Source organism: Diadema antillarum, unplaced genomic scaffold, assembly GCF_040938485.1.
Source record: "Diadema antillarum isolate AM-2024a unplaced genomic scaffold, OU_Dant_1.0 seq00000897_RagTag, whole genome shotgun sequence".
Taxonomy (NCBI): domain Eukaryota; kingdom Metazoa; phylum Echinodermata; class Echinoidea; order Diadematoida; family Diadematidae; genus Diadema; species Diadema antillarum.
Window position 1 is genome coordinate 323,563 of NW_027271758.1, and position 14,085 is coordinate 337,647.

Below are 14,085 nucleotides of genomic sequence, written 5' to 3' on the forward strand. Positions count from 1 at the left end.
CGAGATTTTCGCAACTGGAAAAATACCGTAAATTTATTGCCCCGTATTAGCAGAAAAATCGAGAAAATGTTGTATGAATTCACTAAAACACTTTTTCACATATCACTCCTCTCAATCAAAGCATGGACACGACTAAAATCATTGATTTCACGAAGAAAAATGCAACAAAATAAGTCGGGTCGAGTTGTCCAATCGCAAACCCGACCCTGGACAGCTCGACCCGGTCGAGCTGTCCAGGGGTAGGGACGAGTTGTCCAGGGACGACTTATCCCGCGGTCGAGTTGTCCAACCCCCTTATACTAGTAGTGCATGCATGCGATGTGTAAGATCTCTTAGCCGTATCATCACGTACACAACCATCACTTCATTCACTTAGCCCAGGGAGCTATAGTGCACAGCTGATACCGCAGTCTACACTCTGAACTTTATTCCCCCAGCTAGCTGAATAGTCATACCTGTTTACAGATCACGGTGCAGACAGGTAAGAACTTTGCAAGAAAATTCTGAAAGTGAGAAAGTCATGATCATGAAAGTAGGATACTGCGGCTGCCCGGGCGGTTGAAATTAGATACTGTGTACCTTCAACCTCAACATGTTCCCTCAGGCTCTGACGACTGTTCAGCTTCAGAGCATAGACACAGCTGCACGGTGTTGTGTTTATCAATTTTCACATTTGTAGGACCAGAGTCAGAGTGGGAGTTTTAAAGGTGTTGTTAGGTTGTTAGTAGGGCTACACTAAATACCTAGAGTCCTAGGCATTGCTAGGCCTAGCAACAGTATTCCAGTAGACCCACTAACAAGTAGAACTCAAGTACTTTTTTCTAGTCAATTTAGACCCTACCTGCGTGACCAGCACTGACTGGTGCATGGTGTAAATTTGCACGCAAAAAAAAAAAAAAAAAAGAGTCAAAGCCATCACATGCATCATTGACATTGGCATTGTGGCCTTGTCATGATATTGTGACTTTATTTCTCATTTGAGTGTGACTGTGAGATGAGAGTGAGTGTACTATCTGTATGCCCTGTGCACTGTCGAGTGTGGGTGTATCTTTGACCCTGCCGACTAAACTGTTTAGGTTTATATCCCTGCACCGGGCGCACCATGGCATGGCCTGGGGATCTTCTTCCTTACTGGTGGTAGTAGTGGTACCGTCTGCCTCTGGTGTTCGTAGTTAAAGGTACAAGGTGTAGGAGAGATGATCGTATCATCGGACGCTTTTTTTTTTTTTCCGTGGCTCTGAATTCCGTACTCGGAGGGTGATATTTTGGCCAAAAATAACGAAGTTATTCACAAAGTCTTGAAAATAAGGAGTTCGGCAAAATTGTGACAATTTATTCACTTCAATTTTGGGAAAATAGACTTGAAATACAATCCTCTCCAAAAAGTTGTCTTTTTGCGCTGTGTAAAATCGCATTATATAAATTCTGGACATGATGATTTTTGTAATAGAATAATCAACGTCTTTCGCACCTTGTCCTTGCACCAGAATCAAATCATACCCACGATTCACCCTACACATTCCTGCCAAGTGGACGACAAAGAAAAAATCGGCAAATGAGGCTCAGATATCGTATTTTGCACGGTAAAATGCCTAAAATGAACATTTCGAAGAGTTCACGTGATAAAATCTTGTGAAAACTGACATCTTCTTCTAAACTAGCATTTTTACATTTTTGTGTCACATTTTTCGCAATTTTGGTCCATACAACGTTCTGATAGGCTAGTCTACAAAGCCACGCACATATTGAATGTCATTAGTATGCAGAAATGTGCATGTCCGGAATTACCATGCTGTCCGGTAATACCATTATACAAATGACGCACAGGTCTGAGTGTGTCAGTCGGAATTGTGTGCGTAAGGTATCTATGGAATGCTTAACCCACGAGGCGAAGCTGAGTTGGTTTAGGCTAAATTCCATAGTTACCGCATGCACACTGTATTCCGACTGACGCACGAAAAGACATGTGCGTCATCTGATTTATAGAATGGGTAATTTTCTTGCCAAAAAACCCATTTTTCTATCGTGTATACCCGATGACAAAATTACTGGATGCATTTCCTTTTGGCTTGCCGTAGACGAGGGTCCGCAAACCATGCATCAGTTTTTACTGGACGCATGGCCAACCGTGCATTAGTTTTTACTGGACGCATGGCCAACTGTGCATCAGTAAAAACTGATGCATGGTTGTTTTTATAGCCAATAGGCGTCTCGTAGTGAGTGCGCGAACGCTTGCTTAGTGCGCGAACCTTTGTTACAAGTACGCGTACTCTTGCTACAAGTGCGCGATAACATGTTTACCACTGTGCTCAGCGTGCGGCCAGTAAAAATCAACACATAACTCTCGACCAATGAGATCGCAGGATTCTCGCTACCCATTCTATAAACCTGTATATACCAGTAGGCCTACCGATATAAGTGGGCCTATTCCGAATAAGCTTTGCCTTGAGTACCGGGTTCTGGTATAGAGAATTAGTAGGGGAGTATTTGTACTGGACGCTAATTTGTTGTTGCTCTGAATTCCATATTCAAAGGATGAAATTTTCAAGCAAAAATAATACCATTCATTCACAAAGTCCTGAAAATTGTGAATTTTGCAAAATTATGTGAATCATTCACTGTGATTTTTGAAAAAATATACGTTTCAAGTTAATCCATAAGCTCTGCAAAAAGTTATGTTTTGTGTTGTGCAAAATTGCGTTTTTGTAATGGAGTAATCAACATCTTTCACATCTTACTCATGCACCAGAATCACTATTCATACCCACGACGATTCATCGGACTCATTCATATCGGGCAGACGACAAAGCGAAAAATGGCAAATGAAACTCAAATTTCGTATTGTACGGGAAAAGGTGTATCATGAACATTTCAAACAATTTTGTGCGATAAAATCTTGTGGAACATTGTAAATTAACATCTTCTTCTAAATCTGAAATTAAAATGTAATCATTGAATGTGAATTTCTTAGCATTTCTACATTTTTGTGTCACATTTTTGGTGATTTCAGCCCAAACAATGCTCAGTGAGGCTAGTCTACTAAGTCCCACATATATTTAATGTCAATATTACATATGTAGAGATGTGTGGTTCGGAATTACCATTTTGTCCAGTATTGCCATGTCTGTATACATGCAATTCCTGTAGTTCCAGATGAGTACAAAGTGAATCGCCTGAATGGGATCTAAATGGCCACATAGCTACATTTCCTGAAATTCTAGATCTAGAATCTATATTATAATATTAGAATCTACACAAGTAGCATGAAGGAAGGAGACGACAGGTAATCATCATCATCACTACACAGAAGTAGTAGGTAGTCCTGTCGAGACTTCCGTTGGTTCCTTCAAGTTGTAAGTTATCCTACCTACACTGTAGTAGACCAAGTGCATTACATATATGGCCAAACTATTCAATTCAGCTAATGCTTGCCATTTGAAAAAACTAGCCAAATTTGTCAGAATTGTGATGTTTCAGTTTTCTTCAAAACCAAAGAAGAAAGACAGTAGTTTTGTAGAAAGTAAAGTAGATGTGAATGTGTGTACACGTAGTGGTAGAGTAGTTAAACGTCCTTTACGCCTTGTTTCGTAAACATGTTTATTTATATCTGTTCATATTTTCACATGAACATGTAAATTGTCACTTTATATATGTTTGTATTCATATATTACAAATATATATGTTTGTACTCTCATACCCCAAGAGGGGGTCCATAGAGTCAATAAAATCTTGCAAATCTTACAAATCTTGCATGATGGGTCAACAGACATGTACATATTCTCTAGGGAAGAGACTGGTGTAGGGAGGACCAGTAGTGCTTGTCCAAAGTGAAGATCAAGCTCCAATACAAGTTTGTAGAAGTTACAGTACAACAATATTTTGCATTTGGGTACACAGGCAGTGTGCTCAGTTTATGCTCTAAAATCAGAATATTTGGTGTCTGGTTGGCATGTTGGCCCTCGTGTTTGCTGTTTTTGGAGGTGCTCTGTGTGACAGTGAAAGAGTTATCATGTAAGGCAATACAATTCAAAGATATTTCTCCCACCTGACTGAATGTTTCTGTGGTCAAGGGCCAAATATTTACATGTATACTTTGAACAAGTGAATTGTGTCAAATCGTTTTGGTTGCCTGATAGTGATAGTGAGTTTAAGTTTCCATGGGCAGATGGACAAGTACAATATAGATTGGTGGGTTGGTAACACCCCGTCATGAAAGAAGTAATGCCCACCCTGGCTACTGTATGTTACTTGCAAATTATTGTGCTAAGCTTAGAGTATGCATCATTATTACTCTGATATAATTTGTATGAAATGTAAGTTTACTGAGCTACCTCTGTTTTTAGTTTTTGTTTTATTTAATGAGACACAGATGTTAAAAGGAACAAAACTACTCTTTATGACTGTCTTGCAAAACACTTTGTTGTACAGCACAGTATGCCTCTCCCATTGCATTCTTCTCATGGCATAACAAGTGCAACTGATTTCCTCTGATTATGTTTGACAGTGAGACATGTGAGGAGACTGGTGATCAACCCTCAAAAATGAGATGGACAGAGCTGGGTATGATGAGGATATCACAGAAAACAGGTTTTTCACCACTCTCCAGAGTAAACACAAGCATCTGTATCAGAAGGCAACGCAGCAGAGATGCATGGTAATAATCTTCACCATTGTCTCCACATGTACTTTTTAAAGATCTGATATCTTCTCTGTCATATTTTTACTTAAGCATTTTTACCATCATTATCATTGATAACAAACTAGTAGTGAAAATTATGACGATGATGATGATAAGAATAATATTAACAATGATGGTAATAATGATACTACTATTATCATTTTCAAAACTTGAAATAACTTCATGACTGGCCATGAGGTTCCTGTCCATTTGCGCATTTTGCATTTTTCTTTATAATGCACAGATTTTTATACTAGTTACAAATAAACACTATCATTGATTTTTGCTGTGTAAAGAGTATTTCATTCATTGTTAAGGTATTACCAACATTTTTTAGACCTGTGGGGTTTAGGTGTTTTGTTTTGTTTTTTCTTATTGTGATATCTATATCAACAGTATCAACTCAGGGTTTCAAGAATGAATAGCAATGGTTGATTTATGCAGTGACAAAGCTCAACACACTTGACTCATAGCTTAACCCATTGAATCAGCTTTTCTTATTTTGCCCCCCCCCCCCCATTTAGGCCAATAAATGAAGTACAATGTTCTTACATCAGTTTTAAAAGCAAATAGCTATGTAGCAATTACTTTGATAAACCTTGTTAAGGTAGGAACACATCTCCATCAAAATGACACAAAGAGGAAAATATATCTGTTCTTTTATTCCTGGTGGATACAGTCCTGTTCTTGAAACATTGAACCAAAATACAACCACTGATGATATCAAGTGCGCCACTGTATTAAAGTGAAGGCTTAGCCGGTGTTTCATGAGTTTCATGCAGTGTATGTGATAGAGACGTTCTCTTTAGAATAGGACTACTTTTTGATTTATTCACTTGTCTTTATTATCCATGCCAAAGATCTTATACTATTTTATTGTTGTTCTGTTATTAAAAGGTTCCTTTTAATAGTTAACAATCATTGTCTTGTATTTCTAGATCTGTGTACCAAGAACTGGTGTTTTCACCAGGATCTCTCTCAGCCAGGCTGACTTTGAAAATCACATTTTGCAACCACAACAGGATGAGCAGCTCAATGTCTTTCATTCACTCAACAAGAAGGTGAGAATGCTTTTATGTTGTACATTTTATTATGATATGAAACAAACTCTTAGCAAGTCACAGTATGTTCTGATAATGGAATACAACATCTGCAGAATCTACATTTTTATGCAAGCAGCTGTATGCAAACTGGTCAAATGGTAGATTTTCTGGCACTAGTAGAGGTAATTGTTCATTAATTACTCATTTATCGGACATAAAAGATAAAAACAAAAGATGAAACAATCATGTCTGTGAATAGGGCAAGTGTTCTTTGCCTCTTTGTATGATGTCTAGTTTGGCATTGAATCCGCAAGAAAGAGGCAACCTCACTGTAAAGCGAGAAATATTCGTGGCATGAAATTTCCGCAAATTGGAGCCAACAGCCTTTTTCATGGCATGAAATTTTCAGGAATTGCCCCTGGCATTCAGTGCATATACATGCAGTGTAAACAAGAACTTTCGCATGTATTTTAATTTCATGAATCTTGGCTTTTGCAAAATTCACAAAATTTGAATGCACTCAAAAAATTCTGGTTTTACAGTATAGGATAAAAAAAAAGTTCACACCATTCAATTCTTTAAATTCTTATCACTTGGAAGTGCTTTATTTGACCAGTGTTCAGTCATGTACAACTGTAGTTTTCTGAAGTCAACTTTGTGTTTAGTTTTGAGTCCTAAGTGGTTAAAAAAAAAAATCCTTAGACAAGATGTTACTTAGTTTAATTCATCATTTCCCTCCCATTCCAGGTGTACTGGTAAGAACACGTGCAATGTTGAGGGTTGGGATTATGGTTGGCCCTCAGCAGGGTGAAAAGTGGTTATACTGAGGAACCTACCCCGAGTAAAGAAGACCCATGCTGTATTAGTACATCATTCATGTTTAATTTGATGTTGAATATGAGAAAACATGGAGCTCTCATGACTAGAGGTGTTGTGTCTACATTTTGGTGTAGTGTAAAATTCTCCATCACTGATGTTTGTTATTGCTGACGTTGTTTCGCCTCTAGTTTTGAACATCAGGGTACTTCCTATCAGCTCAGACTATGCAAGCAACAGGGTGCAATGTCCAAGACCGAGTGATACATGTTTGTATAAAAGTACTTGGCGTGCACTATATCCAAATGGCAAGGCTAGGACAAGATTCTTTGGTAGTGATGACATTTCCTGTATGTCTGATACTGCCACCGCCACTGATAATAGCCTGTCATTACTATCAATCAAGGCTACTGAATCATAAAATTCAAGTCTTGTATTTGCTGTCTACAGCTCACCAATGTCAAATGGCCTTGTTGGAATTTTCTCGGTCAATTGTCTGACATCGTTTAGGGCATTGTTGGTAGTGTAAAGATCTATAGACTTTTGAACAGTATGATCCTAGCTTGATATTGCTTTGTTAGAGTTCAGCTTAACATGCAATGGGAGAAAACTGTCCCACTTAGAAAAAAGACAAAATGAAAACAATCTTGTAATATTCAAGTGTCATGGTCTAAAGAAGATGCTAGAGCTGGGTTAAGGCTCTGATGTCACTTTAAAAACATTGGTGTTTGAAAGATTTTTTTTTTTTTTTGAGAAATCAGAGCTTTTACAGTACAGCCAAGTTCTTGCATGTAGCTGTGAATGTCTTTCACCTATATTTCTTTGTCAGAATATATCTCAAAGATTACTTTCCTAAGTTTATGTATTGTCTATCTTACCTTTTAGGGTCTTAGAGATTTTTGTATGTCTGAAGACTTACTTGGAATGATTGAATGATAATTCTTATAAAGTAAAAAACAATGCCATGTAGAATTATAGCAGCATGATTTTCAGTCAAAATCTGCATTACATACAGAACAAAAAAGAAAAAATGAGCAGTTTGCACACAAACTGATTATTCCCTCCATGATCATTAATGTTCGTCGGCTCTTTCTGACAAGATTCAGAGTTTGATTGTCATTGCCCAAGTATCAGCTTGCACACTAGCTGTATAGTATAGGCTCCAATATATGCTAACCACATCATGCCTGTTGAATTCTCACAGGAAAGGCTAAGGTCATACTGTGGTTATTGCGATTGTCTGTGTAAAAGACATCTGGTATTAGGGTGGGTCACCGATTGGCAAAGTATGCTCTGCTTGAAGCCCTGTATTTTTTTTTCGTTTGTTTGGTTTTTATCAGAGTTCATTATTTTTCAATGAAAGTCAGTCTCACAGGGATTATCATCATGTATGCCCGTCCATAGACTGTAGGCTGTACCACTAAAAGCAAAGAAACTAAAAGATTTGTGATGGACCAACCCCTCTGTAAGCTACAACAATACAAAGATGGATTTGTGGGACAACATTAAACAAGAGATGATTTTCTTTTTCTGGTTTAATTGATTCTCTGCAATTATTTAGTATGAGTGCCATTCAGAGCTCACATACATGTAAATGTTAATTAGCCATTGTATGTTGTTGCTTTTTTGTTTGCAAAGCACTCTGAAATCAGATTTAGTTGTTCCTTGTTGGAAATCATAACAATAGTATTGGACCCCCCCAAAGAAAAAGGTAAGTAAAGAAATAAATAAATATAATGATATGAAAAAATAAATAAATGAATAATGCCTTGAATTTTTCAATTCCCCTGTGAAAAGTACATGTGTGCCCATTACTTGATTGTGTGTTCATTTCCAGTGGTCAGTGCCATGTATAACACTAACAGGTAAAATTTAAAGTGAAAAAGAATTATAGGAGGCAGGGTTTAGACAGAAGAGGAGTAGAAATGCCTTTCAGTGTCGAGCATTGCTAGTCCTGTGGTTATCTTTGTTGGTGTCGGTGTATCCCCTCGGCAAAGTCTGTCATGTGAGAATGATTATTCATGGCCATGGGCAAGAAGCGTGTCATGGACAGACGCTTCCTTCCCAACCTGACAGTTTGGCCCTCTTGGCTCGGAGAAGTCAGGAGAGCACCCCCCCCCCCTCCGGTTTCAGACCCTGTGTGATTGTAATAATTATCATATCATTCAATCTGTGGTATACTCTAACTGTCTCCCTTTAGAATAAACTTGTGGGTATTTATTAATGCAGAGGATATTATGCAAAATCAGATGATTTGACTGAAAAGTATTCTATGAAAATATGCTATTATATTTCTTCTTAGAAATTCCAAAATTTAATTTTTGTGAACTGCACAAACAGTTGTGCTTCCTGTCTTTATTGAAACCAAAGCCAGGTTACCCTACCTGGATTTTAATCACTGAAAATCCTGACAGTTTGAGAAAACTTATTTTCTTGTTGTCATAAAAAGAAATCTCTATGACATCAAAGATTGTACCCACCACAAATATGTCACTTGAACACTTGAAATATAATTTTGCCTCAGTTGTGTGTGTTTGGTGAGATTTAGGCAAAATGATTCTGAATCCATGCAGCTTCTTTTCTATGGAAAATTGTTGGCCCATACCAGGGCATGGTCTATTGGGCCAGCCTCAATGAACTTTGCTTAAATTCTATTATTTGTTTCACCTACCGATATGTTATTGCACAGAAATTATACAGGTGTATATCTTCATAGATATTTCCACATTTTATTAGTAGTTGCATAAAGTGAAAAATGTATAATTTCTGAACCCCCCCCCCCCCCCAAAAAGAAAAAAAAAATATATATATATATATTTATATTCATAACAACTTTACAATACAGGCATGTCAATACAAATTTTAAAGGAGCTATACGTACAGACTTGTCTTCGTTTTTTTGTTTTTCCAGCAAAAATTTCATTTTGGACGACAATGTGAAGCAAAATTGTGTGCAGTATTTATCAGTGATGGGTCAATGATTCAAAGATAACACACCATTTTCAATTCAGTCCATTGTCTCAATGAGTGATGATGATGATAATTATAAGTATGATGATAATGATGACAATTAGTAACATTTTTGCCATAAAAATAGGGAAAATGAATTTTGAACCATTGCGCATGTGTGTAGGAGATTATTATATTCTTATATGAGAGAGAGAGAGACCATAGTACACACACACACAGCATAACACTGCATAGAATGATACACTGGCATTCGAACAATGGTATTGCTATTCATATTTATAGCTGATCAATTTACTCGGTCATAAATTATCCTGATCTGTTTGTATGTCACTGAGTTTGAGCAAAGTCATTCCCCCCAGAAAGAATACCATGATGGTACAGGATGCATACAGCAACCTTTGATGTTGACATAGAAGAGCAAAGCATGGAGGTGCCATGCAACAAAATATTGTGAAGGCATGTGAGCTCTTCATTTGGATTCATAGAACTTTGAAAATGTTAGAAAACAATTTTGATGATGATCAAAATATGGACAGATTGTGTACTGAGGTATGCCTATTAGAATGAGAGGTTCTTTTCTCATGAAGAGTGGATGCAAAGTGAATAAACTTACCATCCATGTTTTAAAGTGAACTCTTTAATGAGGAATTTCGGCCAAATATGTGGATACAGTGAATGCAGAAATATTGATAGTACACATCACTGAAGTTCGAGGGAATTCCGACGATCTGTTCAAAAGTGTGGAATGTTAAAAGTTTTGGCAAAATGCATGTTCTGCCAACTCTTGTTAAGAGTACTGCAGCAATTTGCAATGTCACAGTTGGGCAATGATACAAAGAAAACATCAAGAGATTACGACATATTTTCAATTTTCTAACATGATTAAAGAGCACCTGACTTTTAGACGGCAGGGGGCAATATATGCCAGCAACAAATCAAGGAATTTGTACTTTTAATGAAAAAATGAGATTTTGTGAAAATCCCTTTCTATTTTCTGTGTATCGTACGTACGTAGTCTGACTGTGACATCAAGAACTGTTGTAGTCTTCCAGCAATAGGGGATACTAAAACTTTAAGAATTAATTTGATAGTCTTGAATGGATTGTCTTGTTTTCCTCAAACTTCAGTGCTGTGTTGTACTAGTATTCACCCAATCCACATATTATACATATTATATGGGGTAAATTCTCCTTTAAGGGATGATGAATTATTATTGTTATTATTATTATTTTTTAATGTGAGCAGTAATGGTGCATTGGTGTATGTTCCACAAGACTGTTGTTTTACATGTACTTTTGAAACATAATTTTTGCTAACCCAATTTTGCTTTTTGACTATGACCAAAGAAAGAGACAGTTGTGTATAGATATCCAAAAACAAAACAACAAAACAAAAACATGATTTTGTAAATTCATCATGTTCATGTTCAGAACTTTGAAGTTCCTGCAAAGGTCAGCCAAGTCTGCTTGTAGGAGTGACAGTTATTCTATGTCTGTTGTAACATGTTAAAGTTCATATTTTTAGTGGTAAAAGTTCACTTTCCATATATCAGATTTGGTGTCCTGTGTCAGGGTTGGTAAATGTCATATCCTAAAGAAGAGAAAGAGTGCCAAGGACTTAGTCTGAATGATCAAATTACATCAAAGAGGATTTGGAGCATTTCATTCCCTCTCATATTACTAGTGAATAAAAAGATTAATGCACCCCATGTGTCTCCAACATATGTGTAAATATACGTGTACACAGTACAGCTGTACATTGCTAGCCACAGCCAAGTAAGCAACAAAATCTTGCTTTTCAGTGGCACTTTCGTTTTGTATTTAAAGGTAGTACTCCACATTAACCCGTTGAGGACGAGTCCCGAGTATACTCGGGCAGGTGTCTATGGGAAATGCGTGTTGAAGCAAAATCAGTCCGTCCTCAACGGGTTAAGCTACAGGTAATGTTAAGGGGACTGTTGCACAATGCACAGATCACATTAAGATTTATTTTCGACAATTCAATCCTGAGTCAGTCATCCAATGTTTTATTGCTTTTGATTGTGTGCCTTGTGCAGCTGTACCAGCCTGTTCTTACATGATCTTTTTGGAAAAATGAATTTGATTAACTGGTGTGTGGATTAAAAGAAATAATCAATTTTCATCTCCTTGTATGCAATTACTAAATTCTACAGTAAAGGAGAGAATGACAAAGAGAGATGCATTGATAGCCTCATGGCTGTTATGTCTGGGTTTTTTTTTCCCCCCTTCTGTTTAAATGAATACGTGGTTCTGCTGCCCAGATCAAAGAACAGTGTAAATTTATCAGCAGTATTACTAATCAATAAAAGGAAGAGCAAAGCACAAACGAAAGATGTCAAGTTTAATGTGGAAAATTTCCTCTTTTCAGAGAAAGGGATTACAAAAAGATGTGATGTAGCAGCATCTTCAGCAAGCATTGGTGAATGCTAACAGTTTACCTGACATATCAACAAATAGTGTGAATGTGTATGTTGTATGACATCCATTTGAAAGCTGTCTGCTAGAATCTATGAATAGACTGAAGCAAACTTATCAGCCAGTGAAATATCCATTGATACTAAATGATAGTGTGAATTAACTGTGAAAGTGCATACCCCCACCCTGCTTCCAATATATTCTACTAGAAAAAAAAACCCAACAACAACCAAAGAGCTGATGGAGGAACAAAATAATGCAAATGAATCATATTGTTGTTGTTGAAAACTGACACTAGGGAGCTTTAGATTTTAGACGCGCGGACGTTCAAAGGAAAAAAACATGTTCTCTGAGCGTGCGCAGTAGCGTAAAGTCAATCTATTTTTAGCTTGCGTCGCCTGAGTTTTTCACTACGCGTACAGGGCTATTTTCACGTCCGCACAGTTTGTGACGTAGAGAGCTTCTTCATGCACTGATCATATGGGGGCACGATTTTATTTTTTATACGCTGCGTCCCAGCGTAATCTAAAGCTACTTTTCCACATGACGCAGGGAGAGGAGAATGTCCAGCGCAAGCGTCGGCTCAAACGTCCGCGCGTCAAAATCTAAAGCTCCCTACTGTATCATGAATTCCATCATTTCTGCTCACATTGCATGGTGCAGGACATGAGAAATGGAGCAATGTATGCCAAACAAAGGCACGCACTTTGTAAAATTGTTATCTTTCTGTACTAATAGCAATCAAATAGGTAAAACCATACATGTACAATTGATCAGTGTTCATGCCATCAGGTAGGTAGATTTTGTCATACAAGGAATTGATATGAACTTGGTAATTGTCTTTTGTTTTTGAAGATAGGGTTTTTCATCACTCATATTATGTTAATCTGTGTTTATCTGACAGCAAGCCAAGGTGACAGGCACTGAAATTACAACAGGAGAAGGCTACAAGGAGCAGAGAGTGGTAAGTACAGCAGGAATGAATATGTTATGTCTCAACTAAACCAGGACACCAAAACTGATATCAATGTGAAGGACAATTAAATTTTCAATATTACAGGTGATGTCATTATGGTCATATGATAATGATATCCTGTACTATATACATTGTATTTGGGTTTTCGGAATGATGTTTCTCTTTAGAATCATAAATCGTACTCCTACATACAGTGTACATGTATGAGACCTGCATTACATTACCGGTATATCTTTTGCAAGTCAATTCTAATATGAGAGGGAAAATTTTTATGACATTAGTGTATAAAATTTCATCTATGCATCATCTCTCTGTGATGTGCTGTATGTTGCAGCGCGCCCTAAGATTACTTTTCTCCGTGTTACATGTTTTGCCTATTACTGTAGGTTCGTATTCTGTTCGACGAGACATTCTACAACGACAGTGAAGAAAGCTTCAGGGTCTTATGCATCGATCGTCTGCTGGAAGGAGGCACGAGTAAGTGTGATGTAGTACCATGGTAACGATTCTATCCATTGTGTTTGACCTGTGTTTGTACATGTACCTTACTATCCCTGTCCATCAATCTGTCTGTCTGTCTGTCTGTCTGTCTGTCTGTCTGTCTCTGTTCATGTCCCTTTTTAATGCTTGTATGCATGTGTTAGATAGTTAAAAATGGCAAGTATGACATTTTATAACAACCTGGTAACATCTGCAGCTATGAGAAGATGATCATGTACTATTTTAAGCAAGGGACATGAGGAGCCCCACAAGGTTTGTGAATTGGCCAATAGAGGGACTTACTGCAGTCTAGAAATACTGGATATATGCCATATATTTTGCAGGGTCATTATTTTCACGAATTTAGTGAGCTGACTGCTATTCATGAATTTTACAACATATGAAAGTATCAACTTTGATCCCGACATGAATGCTATGTGCATGCGTACATTTCTGTGTACATCACTTGCGAAATTGTTGGGAAGTCCCGATTCACGAAAAATTAAACATGCTAAATATGCACTGTATGGCACATACAGTCATTAATCAGAGACTGTTGAGTAAAACACGATACATGTGGGGGATTTTTTGTCTTTTTGAGTTGGATTAATCAGACACTTGCAAAGTTTCAGTTTTCAGATGCAATAAGGCCAAGAAATATCAGGACGGAAACAAACTTTCATCCTT

The 14,085-nt window shown here is 37.4% G+C and overlaps 1 protein-coding gene across 1 annotated transcript in view; it reads left to right on the plus strand.

Moving 5' to 3' along the window:
• The first annotated feature begins 362 nt into the window (after nt 1–362).
• Nucleotides 363–14,085, plus strand: part of LOC139741025 (ankyrin repeat domain-containing protein 27-like) — a 47,917-nt gene continuing 34,194 nt past the window's right edge. The window contains exons 1-5 of the mRNA XM_071651614.1: nt 363–481; nt 4,505–4,654; nt 5,617–5,739; nt 12,847–12,906; nt 13,305–13,395. Of these exons, the coding sequence (XP_071507715.1) occupies nt 4,547–4,654; nt 5,617–5,739; nt 12,847–12,906; nt 13,305–13,395 (382 nt within the window). The 5' untranslated portion in view covers nt 363–481; nt 4,505–4,546. The remainder of the gene's footprint in view (nt 482–4,504; nt 4,655–5,616; nt 5,740–12,846; nt 12,907–13,304; nt 13,396–14,085) is intronic.